Here is a 25,699-nt window from a genome sequence, read left to right as displayed (position 1 = left end):
TGGCGCCCTGCACTTTCAATGGCTGTTGTCATATCATCCCGTTAACGGGATTGCAGACATATTAAACAATCCAAAAGGGGTAGGCAAGAGAATGGTCATGGACAGGCAAAAGGTCAATACCAGTTCAGAGTTGAGGAGGTACAGAGTGACAGGCAGGCTCGAGGTCAGGGCAGGCAGAATGGTCAGGCAGGCAGGTCCATTGTTCCCCTCTAATCACAGACTGATTTAGACCTGGGACACCAAGTTGGGCAATTAATCATCAGGTAGAACAGAAAACCGGCAGTCTCCGGACCTAGTAAGGTAAGACTTGATTACCCCTGCCTTAAAGTTTTTTTTTTGAAAGATGAACATACCAAGGATCATTTAGCTATTTGACTTGGAATTGTAGGATCCCAGTAGGTATAAAAATATATATATATATTTGACCCGACATCTATTAGCCCATATAAACACATTGAATAACCGATTCATATTTGAAAAAACAGACATTCAAAAATGCAATCAAATTATGATTTGAAGTGTTTGTCTTGTATCTGAGAGATATATAAGTAAGCTCAGAATATTGTATTATTACAGTGGAATTACCCATATACCTTTTACGTGTGGAAATGCCGGACAAAACGGAGAATACCATAGTGTTGGTGAAAATCTCATCTTCCCAATAGAGGGGTCATATTAGTGTGTAGCCCAAACCGTTCGGATGCTACAGACTTTTTCGTGAGAATACCAATTTTCGGGATGTCTGCTGGTCTGACAAACACCACTGTAGCTTTGTCACCTTCCACCACAGATGCGGAAGACTGACAAGGTGGATTGAGACAGAACCCATACGACAACAAAATATCTTTAGTTTAAACAGACAAATTTTGATGAGGATTTTTAAAAATGGATTTATTATGCCTCAAAGCAGATCAGAAAAAGAATATGATGCTCATGAAGCCCCGTGATGATGTGAGGCCTGAGGTAATTGCCTCTTCTGCCTGATTATAAATCCGCCAGTGTCTCTGGGAGGACCAGGATTATTATTTTTGTCTTTGTTGAATTGAAATAGAGTGAAATTGAAAAAAAATTTCACACCAGTGAAAATGTAAAAAATCGGAATAAAATAATATAAATATTTCCCCACCAGAGATGTTTCCATCAAACGGATTTATTGTGGATAAAAGTCTGTGTGGGATGACGTTGTGCTGATTAAAAGAATAACGCTTGCGGTTAAATTCTCATGGACCGAATGAAAAATGCAAGTTTAATGGGGGTTGTCACAAAAACTGTTGTGTTATATAGCAACTGCAACTGTACCCACTCTGGTCTTGGCACGTGTGCCAACAGCTGGCAGATACAGTGCAGCTAGGCAACCTACATGATGAGATTATTATGGATAAGAGCCATATTATTGTATTTGTCAAACGGCAGCCAAGCATCAATCATCATGTCACCAGAAGAAGACCAGCGATATTTATTGGAAAGGAACAACATGCACTTTCACTACCCTGTAACTTATTTCATCTGTAGCCTAATAAACTGCATGGTTTCCCGAGTCGTAGTGGGAGGACCACACTACATGTCATCACGTGACTCCAAGTTTACTTCAATATGATGCAATTTCACACACAATACATTTTATAGGCACAAAAAGATCCCACCATTTCCAACGAACAAATTGTCTGTCAGCATTTCTGAAGTTTTATCTGTATATCCTGTTTCCATCAGCCCGGGTCGTAACTCAGCTGTTTCCATCAGCCCGGGTCGTAACTCAGCTGTTTCCATCAGCCCGGGTCGTAACTCAGCTGTTTCCATCAGCCCGGGTCGTAACTCAGCTGTATGAAATGGTTGGATGGAAACCTGGTTAGTGCCTTCGAGCATTATTCTGGAAATGGATATGGGAAATGAATTAACCATATATGGGAAATGAATTAACGATATATGGGAAATTAATTAACGATATATGGGAAATTTATTAACGATATATGGGAAATGAATTAACGATATATGGGAAATTAATTAACAATAACAAAGTTAATATTAATGTTTTGCAAATATTTAATCCTGCAGTTTTCTATTGTATACTTAAGGAGAATATATAAACACGACATGCAATCATTTCTATGATTTTACTTAGTTCATACAGTTCATATAAGGAAATCCGTCAATCAAAATAAATAAATGAGGCCCTAATCTATGGATTTCACATGACTGTGCAGGGGCGCAGCCATGGGTGGGCCTGGGTGGGCATAGGCCCACCCACTTGGGAGCCAGGCACACCCACTGGGGAGCCAGGCCCAGCCAATCAGAATTAGTTTTCCCCCACAGAAAGGCTTCATTACAGACAGAAATACTCCTCAGTTTCATCAGCTGTCCGACTGGTTGATGTCAGGCAATCCCGCAGGTGAAGAAGCCAGATGTGGAAGTCCTGGGTTGGCGTGGTTACACGTGGTCTGCGTTTGTGAGGCTGTTTCAACGTACTGCCAAACTTTTTAAAAGATGTTGGAGGTGGCTTATGGTAGAGAAATGAACATCCAATTCTCTGGCAACAACTCTGGTGGACATTCCTGCAGTCAGCATGCCAATTGCATGCTCCCTCAAAACTTGAGACATCTGTGGTATAGTGTTGTCTGACAACTTCAAATTGTAGAGTGGCCTTTTATTGTCCCCAGCACAAGGTGCACCAGTACAATGATCATGCTGTTTAATCAGCATCTTTATATGCCACACCTTCCAGGTGGATGGATTATCTTGGCAAAGGAGAAATGCGCACTAACAGGGAAGTAATCAAATTCGTGCACAATATTTGAGAGAAATAAGCTTTTTGTGCATATGGAAAATGTAGAGGATTTTGTTTTTCAGCTCATGAAAAATTCGATCAACACTTTACTTGCTGCATTTTATATTTTTGTTCAGTGTATTTCATGGTGGATTCTCTGTTTGTGAACAGAAGTGACGTTCTGCTTACGTGGGCCTGAACTAAACACATTACTGTTTCCCACATCTGTTGCAGCCTGCAGGTTTCTGGAGTACTCTCTGTCTCTCATATCTCCAGCTCATTTCTCCCTCTTTCTTCTCCACATCTCTCCATCTCTCTCTCCCACTTCCACTTGTTGTCCTGAGCCTGGTTTTCCAAAAGCATCTGAAGGCTAAATTCATCGTTAGAACCTTCATAGGAACATCTTTAAAACTGAAAAAGCTGTTCCCCAAAACCATTGTTATTGAAGGGTAACTCCGACACTTTTCAACCTAATTTTCATGATCTCCAGCTCAATACCGATGTCTACATACACTACTGTTCAAAAGTCTGGGCTTGTTTTTTAAAGAAAAGCTATTTTTACATATACATTTTTTCATTTACATACTACCTCAAATAACCGGTGCCCCCGCACATTGACTCTGTACCGGTTCCCCCCTGCATATAGCCTCCACATTGACTCTGTACCGGTTCCCCCCTGCATATAGCCTCCACATTGACTCTGTACCGGTACCCCCCTGCATATAGCCTCCACATTGACTCTGTACCAGTTCCCCCCTGCATATAGCCTCCACATTGACTCTGTACCGGTTCCCCCCTGTATATAGCCTCCACATTGACTCTGTACTGGTATCCCCTGTATATAGCCTCCACATTGACTCTGTACCGGTACCCCCCTGTATATAGCCTCCACATTGACTCTGTACCGGTACCCCCCTGTATATAGCCTCCACATTGACTCTGTACCGGTTCCCCCCTGTATATAGCCTCCACATTGACTCTGTACCGGTTCCCCCCTGTATATAGCCTCCACATTGACTCTGTACTGGTATCCCCTGTATATAGCCTCCACATTGACTCTGTACCGGTACCCCCCTGTATATAGCCTCCACATTGACTCTGTACTGGTATCCCCTGTATATAGCCTCCACATTGACTCTGTACCGGTACCCCCTGTATATAGCCTCCACATTGACTCTGTACTGGTATCCCCTGTATATAGCCTCCACATTGACTCTGTACCGGTTCCCCCCTGTATATAGCCTCTACATTGACTCTGTACTGGTATCCCCTGTATATAGCCTCCACATTGACTCTGTACCGGTACCCCCCTGTATATAGCCTCCACATTGACTCTGTACCGGTACCCCCCTGTATATAGCCTCCACATTGACTCTGTACTGGTATCCCCTGTATATAGCCTCCACATTGACTCTGTACCGGTACCCCCCTGTATATAGCCTCCACATTGACTCTGTATCGGTACCCCCCTGTATATAGCCTCCACATTGACTCTGTATCGGTACCCCCTGTATATAGCCTCCACATTGACTCTGTACCGGTACCCCCTGTATATAGCCTCCACATTGACTCTGTACCGGTACCCCCTGTATATAGCCTCCACATTGACTCTGTACCGGTACCCCCCTGTATATAGCCTCCACATTGACTCTGTACTGGTATCCCCTGTATATAGCCTCCACATTGACTCTGTACCGGTACCCCCCTGTATATAGCCTCCACATAGACTCTGTACCGGTACCCCCTGTATATAGCCTCCACATTGACCCTGTACCGGTACCCCCTGTATATAGCCTCCAAATCAAATCAAATCAAATTTATTTATATAGCCCTTCGTACATCAGCTGATATCTCAAAGTGCTGTACAGAAACCCAGCCTAAAACCCCAAACAGCAAGCAATGCAGGTGGAGAAGCACGGTGGCTAGGAAAAACTCCCTAGAAAGGCCAATACCTAGGAAGAAACCTAGAGAGGAACCAGGCTATGTGGGGTGGCCAGTCCTCTTCTGGCTGTGCCGGGTGGAGATTATAACAGAACATGGTCAAGATGTTCAATGTTCATAAATGACCAGCATGGTCGAATAATAATAAGGCAGAACAGTTGAAACTAGAGCAGCAGCACAGTCAGGTGGAAGTTGAAACTGGAGCAGCAGCATGGCCAGGTAGACTGGGGACAGCAAGGAGTCATCATGTCAGGTAGTCCTGGGGCATGGTCCTAGGGCTCAGGTCAGTTGAAACTGGAACAGCAGCATGGCCAGGTGGACTGGGGACAGCAAGGAGTCATCATGTCAGGTAGTCCTGGGGCATGGTCCTAGGGCTCAGGTCCTCCGAGAGAGAGAAAGAAAGAGAGAAGGAGAGAATTAGAGAACGCACACTTAGATTCACACAGGACACCGAATAGGACAGGAGAAGTACTCCAGATATAACAAACTGACCCCAGCCCCCCGACACAAACTACTGCAGCATAAATACTGGAGGCTGAGACAGGAGGGGTCAGGAGACACTGTGGCCCCATCCGAGGACACCCCCGGACAGGGCCAAACAGGACTCTGTTTGGACTCTCCACATTGACTCTGTACCGGTACCCCCTGTATATAGCCTCTACATTGACTCTGTACCGGTACCCCCTGTATATAGCCTCCACATTGACTCTGTACCGGTACCCCCTGTATATAGCCTCCACATTGACTCTGTACCGGTACCCCCTGTATATAGCCTCCACATTGACTCTGTATCGGTACCCCCTGTATATAGCCTCCACATTGACTCTGTATCGGTACCCCCTGTATATAGCCTCCACATTGACTCTGTACCGGTACCCCCTGTATATAGCCTCCACATTGACTCTGTACCGGTACCCCCTGTATATAGCCTCCACATTGACTCTGTACCGGTACCCCCTGTATATAGCCTCCACATAGACTCTGTACCGGTACCCCCTGTATATAGCCTCCACATTGACTCTGTACCGGTACCCCCTGTATATAGCCTCCACATTGACTCTGTACTGGTACCCCCTGTATATAGCCTCCACATTGACTCTGTACCGTAATACCCTGTATATAGCCTCCACATTGACTCTGTACCGGTACCCCCTGTATATAGCCTCCACATTGACTCTGTACCGGTACCCCCTGTATATAGCCTCCACATTGACTCTGTACCGGTACCCCCTGTATATAGCCTCCACATTGACTCTGTACCGGTACCCCCTGTATATAGCCTCCACATTGACTCTGTACCGGTACCCCCTGTATATAGCCTCCACATTGACTCTGTACCGTTACCCCCTGTATATAGCCTCCACATTGACTCTGTACCGGTACCCCCTGTATATAGCCTCCACATTGACTCTGTACCGGTACCCCCCTGTATATAGCCTCCACATTGACTCTGTACTGGTACCCCCCTGTATATAGCCTCCACATTGACTCTGTACTGGTACCCCCCTGTATATAGCCTCCACATTGACTCTGTACTGGTACCCCCCTGTATATAGCCTCCACATTGACTCTGTACTGGTACCCCCCTGTATATAGCCTCCACATTGACTCTGTACTGGTACCCCCCTGTATATAGCCTCCACATTGACTCTGTACTGGTACCCCCCTGTATATAGCCTCCACATTGACTCTGTACTGGTACCTCCTGTATATAGCCTCCACATTGACTCTGTACCGGTACCCCCTGTATATAGCCTCCACATTGACTCTGTACCGGTACCCCCCTGTATATAGACTCCACATTGACTCTGTACTGGTACCTCCTGTATATAGCCTCCACATTGACTCTGTACCGGTACCCCCTGTATATAGCCTCCACATTGACTCTGTACCGTAATACCCTGTATATAGCCTCCACATTGACTCTGTACTGGTACCCCCCTGTATATAGCCTCCACATTGACTCTGTACTGGTACCCCCCTGTATATAGCCTCCACATTGACTCTGTACTGGTACCCCCCTGTATATAGCCTCCACATTGACTCTGTACTGGTACCCCCCTGTATATAGCCTCCACATTGACTCTGTACTGGTACCTCCTGTATATAGCCTCCACATTGACTCTGTACCGGTACCCCCTGTATATAGCCTCCACATTGACTCTGTACCGGTACCCCCCTGTATATAGACTCCACATTGACTCTGTACTGGTACCTCCTGTATATAGCCTCCACATTGACTCTGTACCGGTACCCCCTGTATATAGCCTCCACATTGACTCTGTACCGTAATACCCTGTATATAGCCTCCACATTGACTCTGTACCGTAATACCCTGTATATAGCCTCGCTATTGTTATTTCACTGCTGCTCTTTAATTATTTGTTACATTTATCTCTTTTTCTTATCTGTATTTTCTTTAAACTGCATTGTTGGTTAAGGGCCTGTAAGTAAAGCATTCCACTGTGAGGTCTACTACACCTGTTGTATTCAGTATTCCACTGTGAGGTCTACTACACCTGTTGTATTCAGCATTCCACTGTAAGGTCTACTACACCTGTTGTATTCAGCATTCCACTGTAAGGTCTACTACACCTGTTGTATTCAGCATTCCACTGTAAGGTCTACTACACCTGTTGTATTCAGCATTTCACTGTAAGGTCTACTACACCTGTTGTATTCAGCATTCCACTGTAAGGTCTACTACACCTGTTGTATTCAGCATTTCACTGTAAGGTCTACTACACCTGTTGTATTCAGCATTACACTGTAAGGTCTACTACACCTGTTGTATTCAGCATTTCACTGTAAGGTCTACTACACCTGTTGTATTCAGCATTTCACTGTGAGGTCTACTACACCTGTTGTATTCAGCATTTCACTGTAAGGTCTACTACACCTGTTGTATTCAGCATTCCACTGTAAGGTCTACTACACCTGTTGTATTCAGCATTTCACTGTAAGGTCTACTACACCTGTTGTATTCAGCATTCCACTGTAAGGTCTACTACACCTGTTGTATTCAGCATTTCACTGTAAGGTCTACTACACCTGTTGTATTCAGCATTACACTGTAAGGTCTACTACACCTGTTGTATTCAGCATTTCACTGTAAGGTCTACTACACCTGTTGTATTCAGCATTTCACTGTGAGGTCTACTACACCTGTTGTATTCAGCATTTCACTGTGAGGTCTACTACACCTGTTGTATTCAGCATTCCACTGTGAGGTCTACTACACCTGTTGTATTCAGCATTCCACTGTAAGGTCTACTACACCTGTTGTATTCAGCATTCCACTGTAAGGTCTACTACACCTGTTGTATTCAGCATTCCACTGTAAGGTCTACTACACCTGTTGTATTCAGCATTTCACTGTAAGGTCTACTACACCTGTTGTATTCAGCATTCCACTGTAAGGTCTACTACACCTGTTGTATTCAGCATTCCACTGTAAGGTCTACTACACCTGTTGTATTCAGCATTTCACTGTAAGGTCTACTACACCTGTTGTATTCAGCATTACACTGTAAGGTCTACTACACCTGTTGTATTCAGCATTTCACTGTAAGGTCTACTACACCTGTTGTATTCAGCATTTCACTGTAAGGTCTACTACACCTGTTGTATTCAGCATTCCACTGTAAGGTCTACTACACCTGTTGTATTCAGCATTCCACTGTAAGGTCTACTACACCTGTTGTATTCAGCATTCCACTGTAAGGTCTACTACACCTGTTGTATTCAGCATTCCACTGTAAGGTCTACTACACCTGTTGTATTCAGCATTCCACTGTGAGGTCTACTACACCTGTTGTATTCAGCATTCCACTGTAAGGTCTACTACACCTGTTGTATTCAGCATTCCACTGTAAGGTCTACTACACCTGTTGTATTCAGCATTCCACTGTAAGGTCTACTACACCTGTTGTATTCAGCATTCCACTGTAAGGTCTACTACACCTGTTGTATTCAGCATTCCACTGTAAGGTCTACTACACCTGTTGTATTCAGCGCATGTGACTAATACAATTTGATTTGAAATGACTATTGTAGCTGGAAATGGCTGATTTAAAAAAAAATGGAATATCTACATAGGCATACAGAGGCCAATTGTCAGCAACCATCACTCCTGTGTTCAAATGGCACGTTGTGTTAGCTAATCCAAGTTTATAATTTTAAAAGGCTAATTGATCATTAGAAAACCCTTTTGCAACGATGTTAGCACAGCTGAAAACTGTTGTTCTGATTAAAGAAGCAATAAAACTGGCCTTCTTTAGGCTAGTTGAGTATCTGGAGCATCAGCATTTGTGGGTTTGATTACAGACTCAAAATGTCCAGAAACAAATCACTTTCTTCTGAAACTCGTCAGTCTACCTTGTTCTGAGAAATTAAGGCTATTCCATGCGAGAAATTTACAAGAAACTGAAGATCTCGTACAACGCTGTGTTCTACTCCCTTCACAGAACAGCGCAAACAGGCTCTAACCAGAATAGAAAGAGGAGTGGGAGGCCCCGGTGCACAACTGAGCAAGAGTACAAGTACATTAGAGTGTCTAGTTTGAGAAACAGACGCCTCACAAGTCCTCATCTGGCAGCTTCATTAAATAGTACCTGCAAAACACCAGTCTCAATGTCAACAGTGAAGAGGCGTTGTACAACAGGGATGCTGGCCTACTGGTTGCCGAAGTCCCCGAACCCTGTGAGGACCTTGGATCAGAACAGCCCTACCACGAAAGCACATTGTTTCTACCCAAGGTTCCTCTGTGTTCAGGGGTATCGAGAGTGCGGTATCGTCCAGCTGTGAGCATAATGAACACAGTTCCTTCCTCACATTCAGACACACAGTTGTCACGAGTGGTGGATATGAAAACGAGCATGACAAAAAATAACTAATTCTCCCAGTCCTTAGGGTGGCGCTCTGCCCCGTCAGGAAGTCATGTAGGAAGACTGGCAGTGTGCTCCGTCCAGTTGCGGGCATGAGCAGTTTTACCATGAGTGGTGAGGACGATGATGAGGGGCATGGTCTGAAGTTCGCTGTGCATTCTCCTCCTTTTCGTGGTGCCATGGTCACATCAATTGTCACTGAGGTCCTAGCGCCTGTCTTGAGAGAAGTGTTTTCCTCTCTCCTTCAAACTCAGGCAATTCAGATGGTCCCTGTGTCAGAAGTACAGAGCGGTTGATTCAGCCGGTACTTCTTAGTTCCCAAGAGTGATGGAACGTTGCATCCCATCCTGGACTTATGTGTTTTAAACAAGCACCTAAAACTTCACCAGCTATTGCAGTCAGTGAGTCCCATCGATGTGTTCACTTCCATAGATCTGAAGGATGCATACTCCCCACAGAAAGTTTCTGAGGTTTTATTTTGAGGGTGTAGCCTATAAGTTAATAGTCCTGCCTTTCGGGCTCTCCCACCACCATAGAAAAGGTGCCGTTGATAGGAAGTGGCTTTGGCATCGTTGCGGATAGTGATAGCAGAGTTGAGGGAACAGGTGGAGCTCCACACTGCCACGCTGGCTTCCCATATTCAGTCTCTGGGGTTCATAGTGAATCACAAGAAAAGTTGTTTGACTCCGGCTCGGCACATTCAGTTTCTGGGTCTTGTTCTGGACTCGTTTCTGAATCATGCATTTTTGTCCCAATGGAGGAGGGGCGTATTGTGGCTCTGTCTGGCACAGTTTCAGCTGGAGAACTCTGTGCCTTTTTGCTTGTACCTGCGGTTATTGGATCTGATGGCCTCTATGATAGATGTGGTGCCTCTGGGACTTCTGTTGATACCCAGTGCTGAAACAGATGCGACTGCTATGTGTTGCTCAAGGTATCCCTGTTATGCCTAAGTGCTTTGGAGGGACCCGCAACTCATCCTTACTGGGATGGATAGCTCTGTGTAAGGGCTTCTCGGAAGGAGGGATTTGGTCAACAGTGCAAAGGGTGTAGCATATCAATCACCTAGAGCTACGGACTATTTTGCTAGCACTGAGGAACACGGTTTCTCTCTCAGCTAAACCTGGCCCGTTACCTGCTTGAATGGAGCAGCACGCAACGAATCTTTCCGGATCTCTCAACTTGGGTGCAGATATATTTTCCGGAGGGGGGGGGGGGGGGGGGGGGGGGGGGGTCCTATCGCTATGGAGTAGACACTGCACCCCTCTGTGGTTGCCCAGATATGGGACTGGTTCGTCAGGGCCGATGTAGATTCTTATGCATCTTGAGAAAATGAGCATTGTCATCTGTTCTTCTCAATGAGGGTTATGGGGCACTCTGTTAGGAACGGATGCTTTGGCTTGTCAGTGGCCTCGGATCCTGCTCTATGCATTTCCTTCTGTGTACCTGATTCATTCCACCATGGAGAGGGTTCATCAGGAGGGTCTGTTGTTGATTCTGGTGGCTCCCCGTTGACCCACACAACCTTGGTTCCCATAGATCATCCACCTGCTGGACAGGGACCCTTGGAGGGTTCTGTGTCATTGGGATCTATTGTCTCAGGCGAAGGGGAGTTTGGCAGCCACGACTGCAGATATGGGATCTGTGGGGTTGAAAGGTTTGAATTTGACAACTAAGGGTTTACCTTTGAACGTGATTTAAGACTATACAGTCATGGCGTGACGAGAAGGTTGTATACAAGTGGTGTGCGTTTGAGGGTCCTTTTCAGAGCTCCTTGGTGGACATTTTGATGTTCTAGCAACAGCTTTTTGAGCAGGGCCTTTCTTTTTCCACATTCATATGTCAGCCATCTCGGCGTGTTATGTAGGGATTGACGGCTCTACCCAGGGGTCTCATCCTCTGGTGTTGTGGTTCCTGAAAGGCGTGCGTTGGCTCAGACCAGTGTCTAAGCCTATGGCACCGACCTGGGACCTGGGACCAGGCTTTGGTCCTAGACGCTCTGTTTGAGCCTGCGTTTGAACCATTGGAGTCTGTGGACCTGAAGGTCCTTTGCGACAAGACTGCCCTTCCCATGGCCTTGGAATCGGGCCAAGCGCGTTGGGGATCTCCACACGCTATCAGTACACCCTTCCAGTTTAGAGTTTGCACCTTGCGACTACAAAGTGATGCCGTGTCCTGATGCTGTGTCTTACAGGTCCCTGGCATTCGATCTGTTGCCTGTCTCACTTCCCCCATTTGCTTCCAGTGAACAATGGAGGTAGAATGGTCTGTGTTCAGCTTTACGCACCTACATGGATAGGACCAAGGATATTTAGGTTTGTGACCAGCTTTTTGTCTGTTTGTGACCAGCTTTTTGTCTGTTTGTGACCAGCTTTTTGTCTGTTTGTGACCAGCTTTTTGTCTGTTTCCCTAATCCAGCTCGGGGTGCTTTTCTAAGCAGCGTCTTTCTCATTGGATTGTGGAGGCTCCCTGGCAGAAGAGGACAAGGGTTGCACATTTATCCGGGTTACCGGATAGACCCTTTTGGTTTGAGCCTTGGGCTGCCGTGGTTCATCGACTCTGTTCGATGATATGCAGCGTGTGTGTGCTGACAGGTGCTCTGTTGTTTTGAACTTGCGGTTTCTGACATTTCAGGCTCGCAAGGTAAGTACTGTTCTTGGAACCGTGGTGTCTATGGACTTGAGCTGCAGTGGCAACGTGTCAGTCTGCATAGCCAAGTTGCAGTAGGTTTTGGTTCCCTTTATGAGGCTCTGACAGTTCAGGCTTCTCGGCTAAGTATTAGTGAAAAAGGTGGCTTCTGTCACCCCTATTTGGAGCCCGTGGAACCTGTGTGTGCTTGGGCTGCTGTGGGCCTCCTAGTTTGGTACCCTCTGAGCCGGCTTGAGGTGTGATTGTATGTCCCCCATTGTATGTTTTACAGAGTGAAGGACTGAAAGGGAACGCACAGTTCTGAATATAACTACTGTTCCCTGAAGGAGAGAATGAGGTATAACCAGTGGCGACCCTTCATTCAGAGCCCCACCTGTTTTGAGCCCCACCTTTTTAGCATGTTATTTTGACATTAATACGTGTCACATACCAATTTGCAAATAATGTAATAAAGCGGCATACAAACTTCTCTTTTTTGCTTTCTTGAGTAAGGCAGCTCCAAAATACAGGTGTTTCAGCCTAGCTCAGTGCTTTTTGTGGTGGCGGGGAAGCCAGCCAGAAAATACACAGTGTAGGGGTTGGTAATGTTTTCAGTTGCACCGTGATTGGGTAATGTTCTCTAGCTGCGCCGTGATTGGCTCAGTGTTCTGTCACTCATGGGGACACTACGTCACCGCCAAGTCTAAGGGTAGAGCTCGAAAATTCAAGCCCCTTGGGTGCTGCCATAGAGTTGCATTAGAAGTGCCCATCCAAGAAGGCTCAAGGTCATTGGCCACAGATAAAATCATGTAAAATCACATTATATCTACAGTAGCTTTGATTGGACTGTCAACATGATACTTTCAAAATCTTAGCTAGCAATCTAGCAGTCATCATCATGAATCAAGTCGAAAATCTACTGGCAAATGCTTTTTAATCCTTATCATATGAAGAGAAATAATGAAGAGAAATTGTAGATAAACATATTGGTGCTCATTGGACAACAATTTGGAAATCACAAATTCAACAATGAGTGGTTTAGAAGGAATTAGTGGCAAGCATTGGAAAGCAATCACTAGCCTGCTATTCAGTGGAGTGGGTTTGTGGTCCCAAGTCTGGGTTTGAGGGTCTCTTTTCCAAGCTTAAAAGGATAAACATTCAACATTGGCAATGCTGTCAATCCAGCATAACTTCTGCAGTGCTCAAAACAACTGTAAACTCAGACCTGGGAAATCTGACTTCCATGAGTTCTAGACAAAGGAACTCGGAAAAAAATTGTTCTGACTGGGAAAATACATTTTGAACGGTCCTCCAACTCGGAATTGCAAGTCGTAAATTCTGGCCTCTTCTAGAGCTCTGACCTGAAGATCACTGATGTCATCATGAATGACCGAATGAAAGGGATTCAGAAAAAAATGAGTTCTGACTGGGAAAATACGTTTTGAACAGTCATCCAAGTCGGGAATGCGGGCCTCTTCCAGAGCTCTGACCTGAAGATCACTGATGTCATCATGAATCGACCTTGTTTTTTTCCTTGTTCCCAGTTGTCTTGAAAGCACCATAAATACAGAGAATGCCAGCCAGACTTTGATGACAACATTTGCCCACGAAGGACTGCCGTACCACCTTCCTGTTCAAGTGAGCACAGCACAACAAGGTGAGTCCAAAAACTTCTTGTATGTTGCTGCTTAAATTATGTAATATGACAGGGAGATATGTATACTGTGGCTGAGAAAGTAATACTCAGTGTATGTTGAGTAGTAAGACGCTAGTAGCCCATGTGCCTCCCCCTAATAATTTGGTCCCTGTTCTGACTTGGTGGTGCACATGTAGCCTATAACCTGTTTTAGTGAAATTTAATCACTGAATATTGTAAGAGCTTTCATTGTCTGCTTATATATGCCCCCTGTATTTATCCTACAGTTCTGACTTGGTGTATAGGGAGAACACTGTAAGAATGGCCCATGTTCTGAATTCTATCACGGCACATTTCAAAAGTGCTGAACAAATTATTGACAACGTCCATCCTAGCTCGCTCATTAATGTCGTAATCAAAATTACAGATGGCCTGTTACCCGCTTATTGTCCCCTTATGCCATAGTTTGTACATCTCAATTGTCAGTAGAAACCACATTTATTAAAGCAAGTCAGCCATATCAGCTATGTTTTTTTAAAGGCAGTAAATGAGGCTGAATTAACTGTTTTCGCTGGCAGACAAGGCTCCGCTGATAGCCAGTTGTAGTAGTGGTAAGGTGTTGGGACTGGGACTCTGCTGGTGGGATTCTGCTGGTGGGACTCTGCTGGTGGGACTCTGCTGTCAGAACTCTGCTGTTGGGACAGCTTTATGTAGGCCCTAACAGTGTGTGGGCACCGTTTGTCACCGTTATAGTGCAATTCATGTATCGTTTAGTGTTTTGTTGTGTAGTGGCTTTGCTGGCATGCATCTAAAAACAAGTTTGCCCCACCAAAATTTACACGCTAAAATCCCCACTGGGTATAGCACATTTTGGGGTTTGGGCTCGCTGAAGAGCGGTACTGAATTGAGGAAATGAATGCAAGCCACGGTATTATAGCCAGGAAGGCAAGGCTTCCGAGGTTGGGCTCGGCATCCATTGGCTAGTTGGGCGTGATTTGTTTCTTCAGGTGAATATGATTGGTCGTTGACTCCCCATAGTATGCTATACCTCGTTCCCTTCTTCAGAGAACAATAGTTATATTCATAACTGTACGTTTGGAAAATCACTTTTTTTTCTTATTTTAATCCTACCCTGTGATGTCACAGAGAAGCATTTTCTAGGACCTTATCTTTATAACCTCATGTTATAGAAACGCACTGTTTTCACATATGTAGACACTGGTTTCGTTCTGGAGATAACAATTATGAGATTTTAAAGTGGCGGAATTGCCCTTTAACGTTGCACTTGAAAACGCTCTTGCTCTAACGCCTGACTTATAGAACAGCAGAAGTGCGTCATTGTATGCTTCTTTTTTTTCCCCCTCCCGCATCACTTTATACACAGAATATCTCCGCTAAACATAGAATCACATAGTTTATCCGCGACCTCCGATAACTGCAGAACAAATTTGACAACAAAAAAAAGCAAATGATAATGTCTTTACAATTTATATAAACAAGCAACGCATAAAAACAATTCTGGGTCAAAGTCATCTGTCTTGGTGGAGCTGGTTAGTGAAGCTCGGGGCTGGGGTTGACACTAGAGATGACTGGCTGACTTGTCACTGTTGATGACGGTGCTCAACCTTGTTTGGAAGGCAATAAAAGAAGAAGGGTGATAGGGGGAATCTGCATATTTGTCATTAAAAGAAGGGTGATAGGGGGAATCTGCATATTTGTCATTAAATGAAGGGTGATAAGTGGAATCTGCATATTTGTTAATAAAAGAAGGGTGATAGGGGGAATCTGCATATTTGTCATTAAAAGAAGGGTGATAGGGGGAATCTGCATATTTGTCATTAAAAGAAGGGTGATAGGGGGAATCTGCATATTTGTCAATAAAAGAAGAAGGGTGATAGGGGGAATCTGCATATTTGTCATTAAAAGAAGGGTGATAAGGGGAATCTGCATATTTGTCATTAAAAGAAGGGTGATAGGGGGAATCTGCATATTTGTCATTAAAAGAAGGGTGATAGGGGGAATCTGCATATTTGTTAATAAAAGAAGGGTGATAGGGGGAATCTGCATATTTGTCATTAAAAGAAGGGTGATAGGGGGAATCTGCATATTTGTCATTAAAAGAAGGGTGATAGGGGGAATCTGCATATTTGTCAATAAAAGAAGAAGGGTGATAAGGGGAATCTGCATATTTGTCATCAAAAGAAGAAGGGTGATAGGGGGAATCTACATATTTGTCATTAAAAGAAAAGCCCAGAATGGGACACCTGCCAATGCAGACACCAGGCAGAGTCCTTTTCAAATCAAATCAAATTGTATTTGTCACATGCTCCGAATTCAACAGGTCTACCCTTACCGTGAAATGCTTACAACCAACAATGCGGTTTTAAGGAAATAGAGTTTAAAAAAATATTTACTAAATAAACTCCAGTAACATTTTTAAAATAGAAAGTAACACAAGAACACAACAATAATGGGGTTATTTACAGGGTGTACCGATCGATGGTGGGTTTTGTCCATTTTCTCTCACACTGTACTCTGAGGACTGTTGTAGAACAAGCTGACTAAATACACTGGTTTTCTGTACCACCCTGATCATTAGGAAAGTATTCCACATCTAGAAACAGTATCAGCATCTCCAACATCTATTTACATAACACTGTAGGTGTCAGCATATGTTCAATATATTCTAGAAATGCTTTCTCCCTTATATCCACACACATGATGGTTGTTATATGAACATGAACGTTTTGCCTCACATGCCAAACATGATGTACTAAGTGCGGACTCTGTTTACATTTTACATCATTATATATTTTTGGATCATCACTATGTTGCATGTCTTGGCTACTGTTCCCGTAGGTGGTCTTCAGCAGGTTCTGCAGCCCGTACGATATCAGAGAGTTGTCTTGCAGCGTTCTGGGTATCCCAAGGTATTACTTTGCTCATCCCTCTTTTCCTCTCTTTAGTCTTAAGTATTTGTCTTTGATCCTTTCATTTTCATGTACTCTTGACTGGTTTTCTACTTAAGCAATAAGGCACCTTGGGGGTTTGTGGTATACGGCCAATATACCACAGCTAAAGGCTGTTCTTACACACAACGCAACGCGGAGTACCTGGATACAGACCTTAGCCGTGGTATATTGGCCATATACCATGTACCAGAAACCCCCAAGGTGCCTTATTGATATTATAAACTGGTTACCAACGTAATTGGAGCAGTAATGATGCTATACCACGGCTGTCAGCCAATCAGCATTCAGGGCTCAAACCACCCAGTTTCTGTTGTTTTGACAATCACTTCTATTAGATGAGTACACAACCATAATTAAAGGATACAAGGTCATAGGTCCCAGTAGTCTTGAATATCTCTCGCTTGGTTTCTTTGATTGATATTTTGGAATGTGCCAAACGCCTACACCCTCTTCATTGAACTTTAGTGGGACACATCCTCAGAGAGAGTGTCCCTGCTTTGTCTGTTTTGGACAGGAACACCACCTTGTCTCTACTGGACTCCACAGGAGCCATGGTGTCCATCGACCCCAACATGTCACACAACACCGAGAGGTAGGCGCTGTCGCGTTCACATTTACAGAAAAACATTACACATTGGTCCGTGAAGGTACAATCTGTCATTTCAGCAGCCTAAGCTCACAAGCATAATAAATGATGTTCTTCAAGGGTTAATGGTTATATCATTGAAATGTCCATTGAACAGAAGGACATATCCCAGATTGTGCCCTATGGCCCAGGGTTAGTAGAAAAACAAAACACTATCAGATCCAATGTCAGGGTGAAACAGTGAGCCAGATACTGCTCACTCTCTCACACACACATCCACCAACGTGTCCTCACACTTCAGATGCTGAGTAAGACAGTGGGAGGAAGAGGAGAGGACATTGACAGCACGTCTAATTAGAAGGAAGGGGGGCGGATGTACAGTATTGGAGTGCCGCACCACTTCCTGTCTAAACATGTGTGTGTGTGTGTGTGTTAAAGGTCACCGTACAGCGTGGTGCCCCTGACTGGTGGACAGCTAGCTGGTGAGTCCTAGTGGGCCAGGGGGTTTTCACACGCTACGCAAATAAACACACATAGCTGACAAGCGCATACCAAATTAGCATATTTTTTTCTTCTTTATGTAACTAGGCAAGTCAGTTAACAACAAATTCTTATTTACAATGACCGCCTACACCGGCCAAATCCAGACGACGCTGGGCCAATTGTGCGCCACCCTATGGGACAATCACAGCCAGTTGTGATACAGCCTGGATTCGAACCAGGGTGTCTGTAGTGACGCCTCCAGCACTGAGATGCAGTGCCTTATATTGCTGCACCACTCGGGAGCGCGCGGGCTCCTAAAATAAATGCCCTTTATATTAGTCACATCACATTTGTATTGCCTCATTAACCTATATTAAACATAAATCACTGACTCCCATGAACACAAACACACATTGCCTTGTCCTACACTCTTAAAACAAAAAGGTGCTATATAGAACCAAAAAGGGTTCTTCGGCTGGCCCCATAGGAGAACCCTTCGAAGAACCCTTTTAGGTTCCAGGTAGAACCCTTATTACTGTTACTGTTAAAATAAGGATCCTGAATTTTCCTGAATGTTTTGAATCTTTTGAGTGTGGTGTCCGTGTAATGAATGTTCAGCCCACACTGATACGACCAATAAATAAAAATGTAACTCGCACAGCCAAGTCAATGGGTCGCAAAATGCCACTAAATGGTTGCAGTCTGGAGCCCTGTCCCTTGACAGACTGTAGCTGTATTGTAATCAAAGGTCTGTCAGTAGTAGTGGTCTGATAGGTTGCAGCAAACTAACTAGCTACCCTAGTGGTTAGCGTGTTGGACTAGTAACCGGGAAGTTTGCAAGTTCAAACCCCCGAGCTGACAAGGTACAAATCTGTCGTTCTGCCCCTGAACAGGCAGTTAACCCACTGTTCCTAGGCCGTCCATTAAATAAGAATTTGCTCTCAACTGACTTGCCTAGTTAAATAAAGGTATTAAATTATCTATCTGTTATTACCTGAGCGTATTATGCTCTAAATGTGAATGGGACCGCGCCTACCTCGGTGTTTTGTGGCGTGGATGGGGTCGATGATATATATTGAGGTTTCAGATGTCTCTCCAGGTTGGTAGTATTTTTCCCAATGATGCACAGTGACTTAGACCCCTTGACCTTTCCCACATTTTGTTACGTTACAGCCTTATTCTAAAATGTATTGCAGTGTTTTTTCCTCATCAATCTACACACAATACCCCCATAATTCATAAAAAAAAAAAAAACTGAAATACCACATTTACATAAGTATTCAGACCCTTTACTCAGTACTTTGTTGAAGCACCTTTTGGCAGTGATTACAGCCTTGTGTCTTCTTGGGTATGATGCTACAAGTTTGACACACCTGTATTTGGGGAGTTTCTCCCATTCTTCTCTGCAGATCCTCTCAAGCTCTGTCAGGTTGGATGGGGAGTGGTGCTGCACAGCTATTTTCAGGTCTCTTCAGAGATGTTCGATCAGGTTCAAATCCGGGCTCTGCCTGGGCCACTCAAGGACATTCAGAGACTTGTCCCAAAGCCACTCCTGCGCTGTCTTGGTTGTGTGCTTAGGGTAGTTGTCCTGTTGGAAGGTGAACCTTCACCCCAGTCAGGTCCAGAGCGCTCTGGAGCAGGTTTTCATCAAGGATCTCTCTGTACTTTGCTCTGTTCATCTTTGCCTCGATCCGGACTAGTCTCCCAGTCCCTGCCGCTGAAAAACATCCCCACAGCATGATGCTACCACACCATGCTTCACCGTAGGGATGGTGTCATCCAGACGTGACACTTGGCATTCAGGCCAAAGAGTTCAATCTTCGTTTCATCAGACCAGAGAATCTTGTTTCTCATGGTCTGAGAGTCTTTAAGTGCCTTTTGGTAAACTCCAAGCGGGCTGTCATGTGCCTTTTACAGAGGAGTGACTTCCGTCTGGCCACTCTACCATAAAGGCCTGATTGCTGGAATGCTGCAGAGATGGTTGTCCTTCTGGAAGGTTCTCCTATCTCCACAGAGGAACGCTAGAGCTCTGTCGGAGTGACCATCAGGGCCTTGGGCACCTCCCTGACCAAGGCCATTCTCCCGCGATTGCTCAGTTTGGCCGGGCGGCCAGCTCTAGGAAGAGTGTTGGTGGTTCCAAACTTCTTCCATTTCAGAATGATGGAGGCCACTGTGTTCTTGGGGACCTTCAATGCTGCAGAAATGTTTTGGTACCCTTCCTCAGATCTGTGCCTCGACACAATCCTGTCTCTGAGCTCTACACACAATTCCTTCGACCTCATGGCTTGGTTTTTGCTCTGACATGCACTGTCAACTGTGGGACCTCATATAGACAGGTGTGTGCCTTTCCAAATCATATCCAATCAATTGATTTTACCACAGGTGGACACCAATTAAGTTGTAAAAACATCTCAAGGATGATCAATGGGAAACAGGATGCACCTGAGATCAATTTCTAGTCTCATAGCAAAGGTGTTTTTTATTACACATTTGCATAAATGTCTAAAAACATGTTCTCGCTTTGTCATTATGGGGTTATTGTGATGTCATTATGGGTTATTGTGATGTCATTATGGGTTATTGTGATGTCATTATGGGGTATTGTATGTATATTCTAGAGAAAATGGTTTTATTTAATCCATTTTAGAATAAGGCTGTAACGTAACAAAATGTGGGAAACGTCCAGGGGTCTGAAGACTTTCCGAAAGGCTCTGTATTTAAACCCTGTATTGCTGATGCTATTTATTGGTCGTTGAGAGGCTTTGAATCCACCGGTCGGCCATATTGGCATTCCTCAGTATTTCAATTCAATGTTTCGAAGACAAAATTACATGTATTTTTTATTTTTTGTCATGGGGACAGTAACAATAGTAATCTCAAAAACATTATACTTTGAGGAAAATGCTTTTACATATTTGTATTTATTTATTATTTTTTATATGTTTTAGCTCACATAATATAATATAATATAAAAGTATATATTAAGGAAGTCGTCACCAACCTTTTCTGAGCCCGAGATCACTTTCTGGGTCAAAATGCAGGTCGAGATCTACTGCTCAGAATAAAAATCATGAACCTATTAAAAACAGTACTGTAGCAATTAGGTTTGTGTAGTAGGCTTGAGGCTCAATACATCATTGTCTATAATTGAATTGCCATACCAATGTTCTTCCCAGACCATTTTACACAATTCTTGAAAGCTAAAAATGTCCCAGTTCTCCCATTGCCTGCATACTCACCAGACATGTCACCCATTGAGCACATTTGGGATAATCTGGATCGGCGTGTGCGACAGCGTATTTCAGTTCCCGCCAATATCCAAGCAACTACGCACAGCCATTGAAGAGGTGTGGGACAACATTCCACAGGCCACAATCAACAGCCTGAACAGCCTGATCAACCCTATGTGAAGGAGGTGTCGCGCCACTAGGCTGCAGGGTAGCCTAGTGGTTAGAGCATTGGACTAGTAACCAGAAGGTTGCAAGTTCAAACCCCCGAGCTGACAAGGTACAAATCTGTCGTTCTGCCCCTGAACAGGCAGTTAACCCACTGTTCCTAGGCCGTCATTGAAAATAAGAATTTGTTCTTAACTGACTTGCCTAGTTAAATAAAGGTAAAATAAAATTAAAAAAAAAATGAGGCCGTGCCTCACACCAGATACCGACTGGTTTTCTCATCCACACCCCTACCTTTTTTTTTATCAAGGTATCTGTGACCAAAAGATTAGTTTCTGTATTCTCGTTCATGTGAAATCCATAGACTAGGGCTTAATGAATTTATTTCAATTGACAGATTTCCTCATATGAACTGTAACTCAGTCAAATCTTTGAAATTGTTGCGTGTTGCGTTTATAGATTTTTGTTCGGTGTTTGTTGTATTATACAGGGCAGGAAAAGAGACCTAAGTCTCAATATGTCTTCCCTGTTAAAATAAAGATGAAATAAAAACATAATAAATAATGCATTTCTATAGCTTCCAAAATATTTTTTTACAATGGTGGGAGAGAGCCAAGATGGAGGCACAGTGGCTTCAGCACAATGGTGGGGGAGAGCCAAGATGGAGGCACAGTGGCTTCAGCACAATGGTGGGGGAGGGCCAAGATGGAGGCACGGTGGCTTTGGCACAATGGTGGGGGAGGGCCAAGATGGAGATGCGGTGGCTTTGGCACAATGGTGGGGGAGGGCCAAGATGTGGGCACAGTGGCTTTAGCATAATGGTGGGGGAGGGCCAAGATGGTGGCTTTAGCACAATGGTGGGGGAGGGCCAAGATGTGGGCACGGTGGCTTCAGCACAATGGTGGGGGAGGGCCAAGATGGAGGCACGGTAGCTTCAGCACAATGGTGGGGGAGGGCCAAGATGGAGGCACGGTGGCTTTAGCTCAATGGTGGGGGAGGGCCAAGATGGAGGCACGGTGGCTTTAGCACAATGGTGGGGGAGAGCCAAGATGGAGGCACGGTGGCTTTAGCACAATGGTGGGGGAGGGCCAAGATGGAGGCACGGTGGCTTTAGCACAATGGTGGGGGAGGGCCAAGATGGAGGCACGGTGGCTTTAGCACAATGGTGGGGGAGAGCCAAGATGTGGGCACGGTGGCTTTAGCACAATGGTGGGGGAGAGCCAAGATGGAGGCACGGTGGCTTTAGCACAATGGTGGGGGAGGGCCAAGATGGAGGCACGGTGGCTTTAGCACAATGGTGGGGGAGAGCCAAGATGTGGGCACGTTGGCTTTAGCACAATGGTGGGGGAGAGCCAAGATGTGGGCACGGTGGCTCAACACAATGGTGGGGGAGGGCCAAGATGGAGGCACGGTGGCTCAACACAATAGTGGGGGAGGGCCCAGATGGAGGCACGGTGACTTCAACACACTGGTGGGGGAGGGCCAAGATGGAGGCACGGTGGCTTCAACATAGTGCCCCTATCAGTCATTGCATTCGGTCTTGTTTGAATCGACACGATAAGTGAAGTGGCTCCTGTTTCTACCGGGTGCTTGTACCACCAGGAGAGTAGCCATGGCGTGCCTTATTTGCATCAGTGATTTGTAACCTGGGCATGGTATTTATTTTCCACCAATTACAGCATTGCAACATTGCAGTGAGAAAGCCTTACAATTCTGAAAATGCCATGCATGCTTTTGATTGGACCAAACAAATAACACTGAAAAGCTCTCAATCTCTCTAAAACATCTTGTCCAGTCCATTTACTAGTTAAACATCTTGTCCAGTCCATTTACTAATGTCCAGTCCATTTACTAGTTAAACATCTTGTCCAGTCCATTTACTAGTTAAACATCTTGTCCAGTCCATTTACTAGTTAAACATCTTGTCCAGTCCATTTACTAGTTAAACATCTTGTCCAGTCCATTTACTAGTTAAACATCTTGTCCAGTCCATTTACTAGTTAAACATCTTGTCCAGTCCATTTACTAGTTAAACATCTTGTCCAGTCCATTTACTAGTTAAACATCTTGTCCAGTCCATTTACTAGTTAAACATCTTGTCCAGTCCATTTACTAGTTAAACATCTTGTCCAGTCCATTTACTAGTAAAACATCTTGTCCAGTCCATTTACTAGTTAAACATCTTGTCCAGTCCATTTACTAGTTAAACATCTTGTCCAGTCCATTTACTAGTTAAACATCTTGTCCAGTCCATTTACTAGTTAAACATCTTGTCCAGTCCATTTACTAGTTAAACATCTTGTCCAGTCCATTTACTAGTTAAACATCTTGTCCAGTCCATTTACTAGTTAAACATCTTGTCCCAGACAAAATCTAGTCAGCCGAAATGAAAAATCTGTTTATCTGGGACTATTTCGTCAGTTACCGTCTCGTCAATTGCCACTGAAATATAGGTGTTTGACAAATATATTTACGAAAGTAACACACACACTCACTTACCCACATACCTGACGTGCAAACATCACGTAAAGGAGCATAATCAATAACATGTTTAGGCAATAGACACACTTGGACAAACACACACACACACACACACTATTTCATTAACTGTCTTGCTTGGTTACAACAACATATTGTCCTCATCACTCAAACACAAGAGCACACAGACAAACCAGCTCAACATCTGAGGAGGGAAAAAGTCCATAAACAACTGGTTTTTGTCTTTGTTCCCAATCTTTACTGCAGTCACCTGTTTCAATTCCACATCACTCAAATGGGTTGTTTTATTACAACAATGTAACCTTGTGGGTGGTGATACAGACACACACTATCTGTGGCTGTCGTGGAGGCGAGGCTTAGTATGGTCCTAACCTCTGACCCCTGGTGAATGTGATGGCGTTAATGTGATATAGTGTACAACGGGATAGCAATAATGTGATATAGTGTAGAACAGGATGGCGTTAATGTGACACGGTGTACAATGGGACCCGGCCAACCCCTGGTTTTACTAGTTAACATACCTGCACTTTTATTGGCCTCTCAGGTGAACTTTGGCCACCACTTTGCTCTGCAACAATAGCAGGGCTGTGTTTTTGTCATTTAGTTATAAGTGTCTTGTTAAGATATCAAGCTGGCACCATCTCCAAACACAACTACTGTATTCAGCTGGCACCATCTCCAAACACCACTACTGTATTCAGCTGGCACCATCTCCAAACACCACTACTGTATTCAGCTGACACCATCTCCAAACACAACTACTGTATTCAGCTGGCACCATCTCCAAACACCACTACTGTATTCAGCTGGCACCATCTCCAAACACCACTACTGTATTCAACTGGCACCATCTCCAAACACCACTACTGTATTCAGCTGGCACCATCTCCAAACACCACTACTGTATTCAGCTGGCACCATCTCCAAACACCACTACTGTATTCAGCTGGCACCATCTCCAAACACCACTACTGTATTCAACTGGCACCATCTCCAAACACCACTACTGTATTCAGCTGGCACCATCTCCAAACACCACTACTGTATTCAGCTGGCACCATCACAAAACACCACTACTGTATTCAGCTGGCACCATCTCCAAACACCACTACTGTATTCAGCTGGCACCATCACCAAACACCACTACTGTATTCAGTAGTGAGACAGAAAAAAACAATTACTCCCTCTTCTTTTGCCATCTGTTGTGTCACTTTCATTCTCTCGTTGCCACTGGTTTACATAAGGTGTGTGTGGTGTGTGTGTGCGTGTGTGTGTGTGTGAGAAGGGCCAATCAATATCTGTTACACCGCCAGGCTCAGTTCTAATGAAAGGCAGATAGTTGAGTGAAGGCTTCAGTCAGATAGTTGAGTGAAGGCTTCAGTCAGATAGTTGAGTGAAGGCTTCAGTCAGATAGTTGAGTGAAGGCTTCAGTCAGATAGTTGAGTGAAGGCTTCAGTCAGATAGTTGAGTGAAGGCTTCAGTCAGATAGTTGAGTGAAGGCTTCAGTCGGATAGTTGAGTGAAGGCTTCAGTCAGATAGTTGAGTGAAGGCTTCAGTCAGATAGTTGAGTGTATCAGACCTGTGTGCAGTGTTGTCTTTATAACACAGAGTGAAGTGGTATGAGTTTGAGCTTTTCTGTGTAGTACCATCCTACACCTTCCTTCCCACAGATAAAGAGGAACTCTTCCAGAATGTATTGACACAGGTGGCAGAGCAGTTTTCCAGGTAAGAGCACTGATATTGCGTTCATGGACATTTTGTGTCTTCGTAAATGCTTTTTCTCTCTCTGGTTTTCGTAAATGCTTGCTATTTGTCTGTTACTGTATTAATGTGTGTGCTGCTTTCAGATAATCAATACTTTCTGTCCCTGTTGTTCTCTCCCCTTCCCTCCCTCCCTTACTATCTCTATCCTTCT

At 44.5% G+C, this 25,699-nt stretch overlaps 1 protein-coding gene across 1 annotated transcript in view; it reads left to right on the top strand.

The window, feature by feature from the left end:
• Nucleotides 1-11,836: 11,836 nt before the first annotated feature.
• pde9aa (phosphodiesterase 9aa) overlaps nucleotides 11,837-25,699 on the top strand; it is a 46,849-nt gene continuing 32,986 nt past the window's right edge. Inside the window, 6 exon segments of the mRNA XM_031802341.1 lie at nucleotides 11,837-11,842; nucleotides 12,220-12,228; nucleotides 16,709-16,779; nucleotides 17,336-17,413; nucleotides 17,846-17,889; nucleotides 25,455-25,509. Coding sequence (XP_031658201.1) covers nucleotides 11,837-11,842; nucleotides 12,220-12,228; nucleotides 16,709-16,779; nucleotides 17,336-17,413; nucleotides 17,846-17,889; nucleotides 25,455-25,509 — 263 coding nt within the window.

The sequence above is a fragment of the Oncorhynchus kisutch genome, linkage group LG2 (assembly GCF_002021735.2).
Source record: "Oncorhynchus kisutch isolate 150728-3 linkage group LG2, Okis_V2, whole genome shotgun sequence".
NCBI classification, from domain to species: Eukaryota; Metazoa; Chordata; class Actinopteri; order Salmoniformes; family Salmonidae; genus Oncorhynchus; species Oncorhynchus kisutch.
This window is presented reverse-complemented; position numbering and strand designations above follow the sequence as displayed.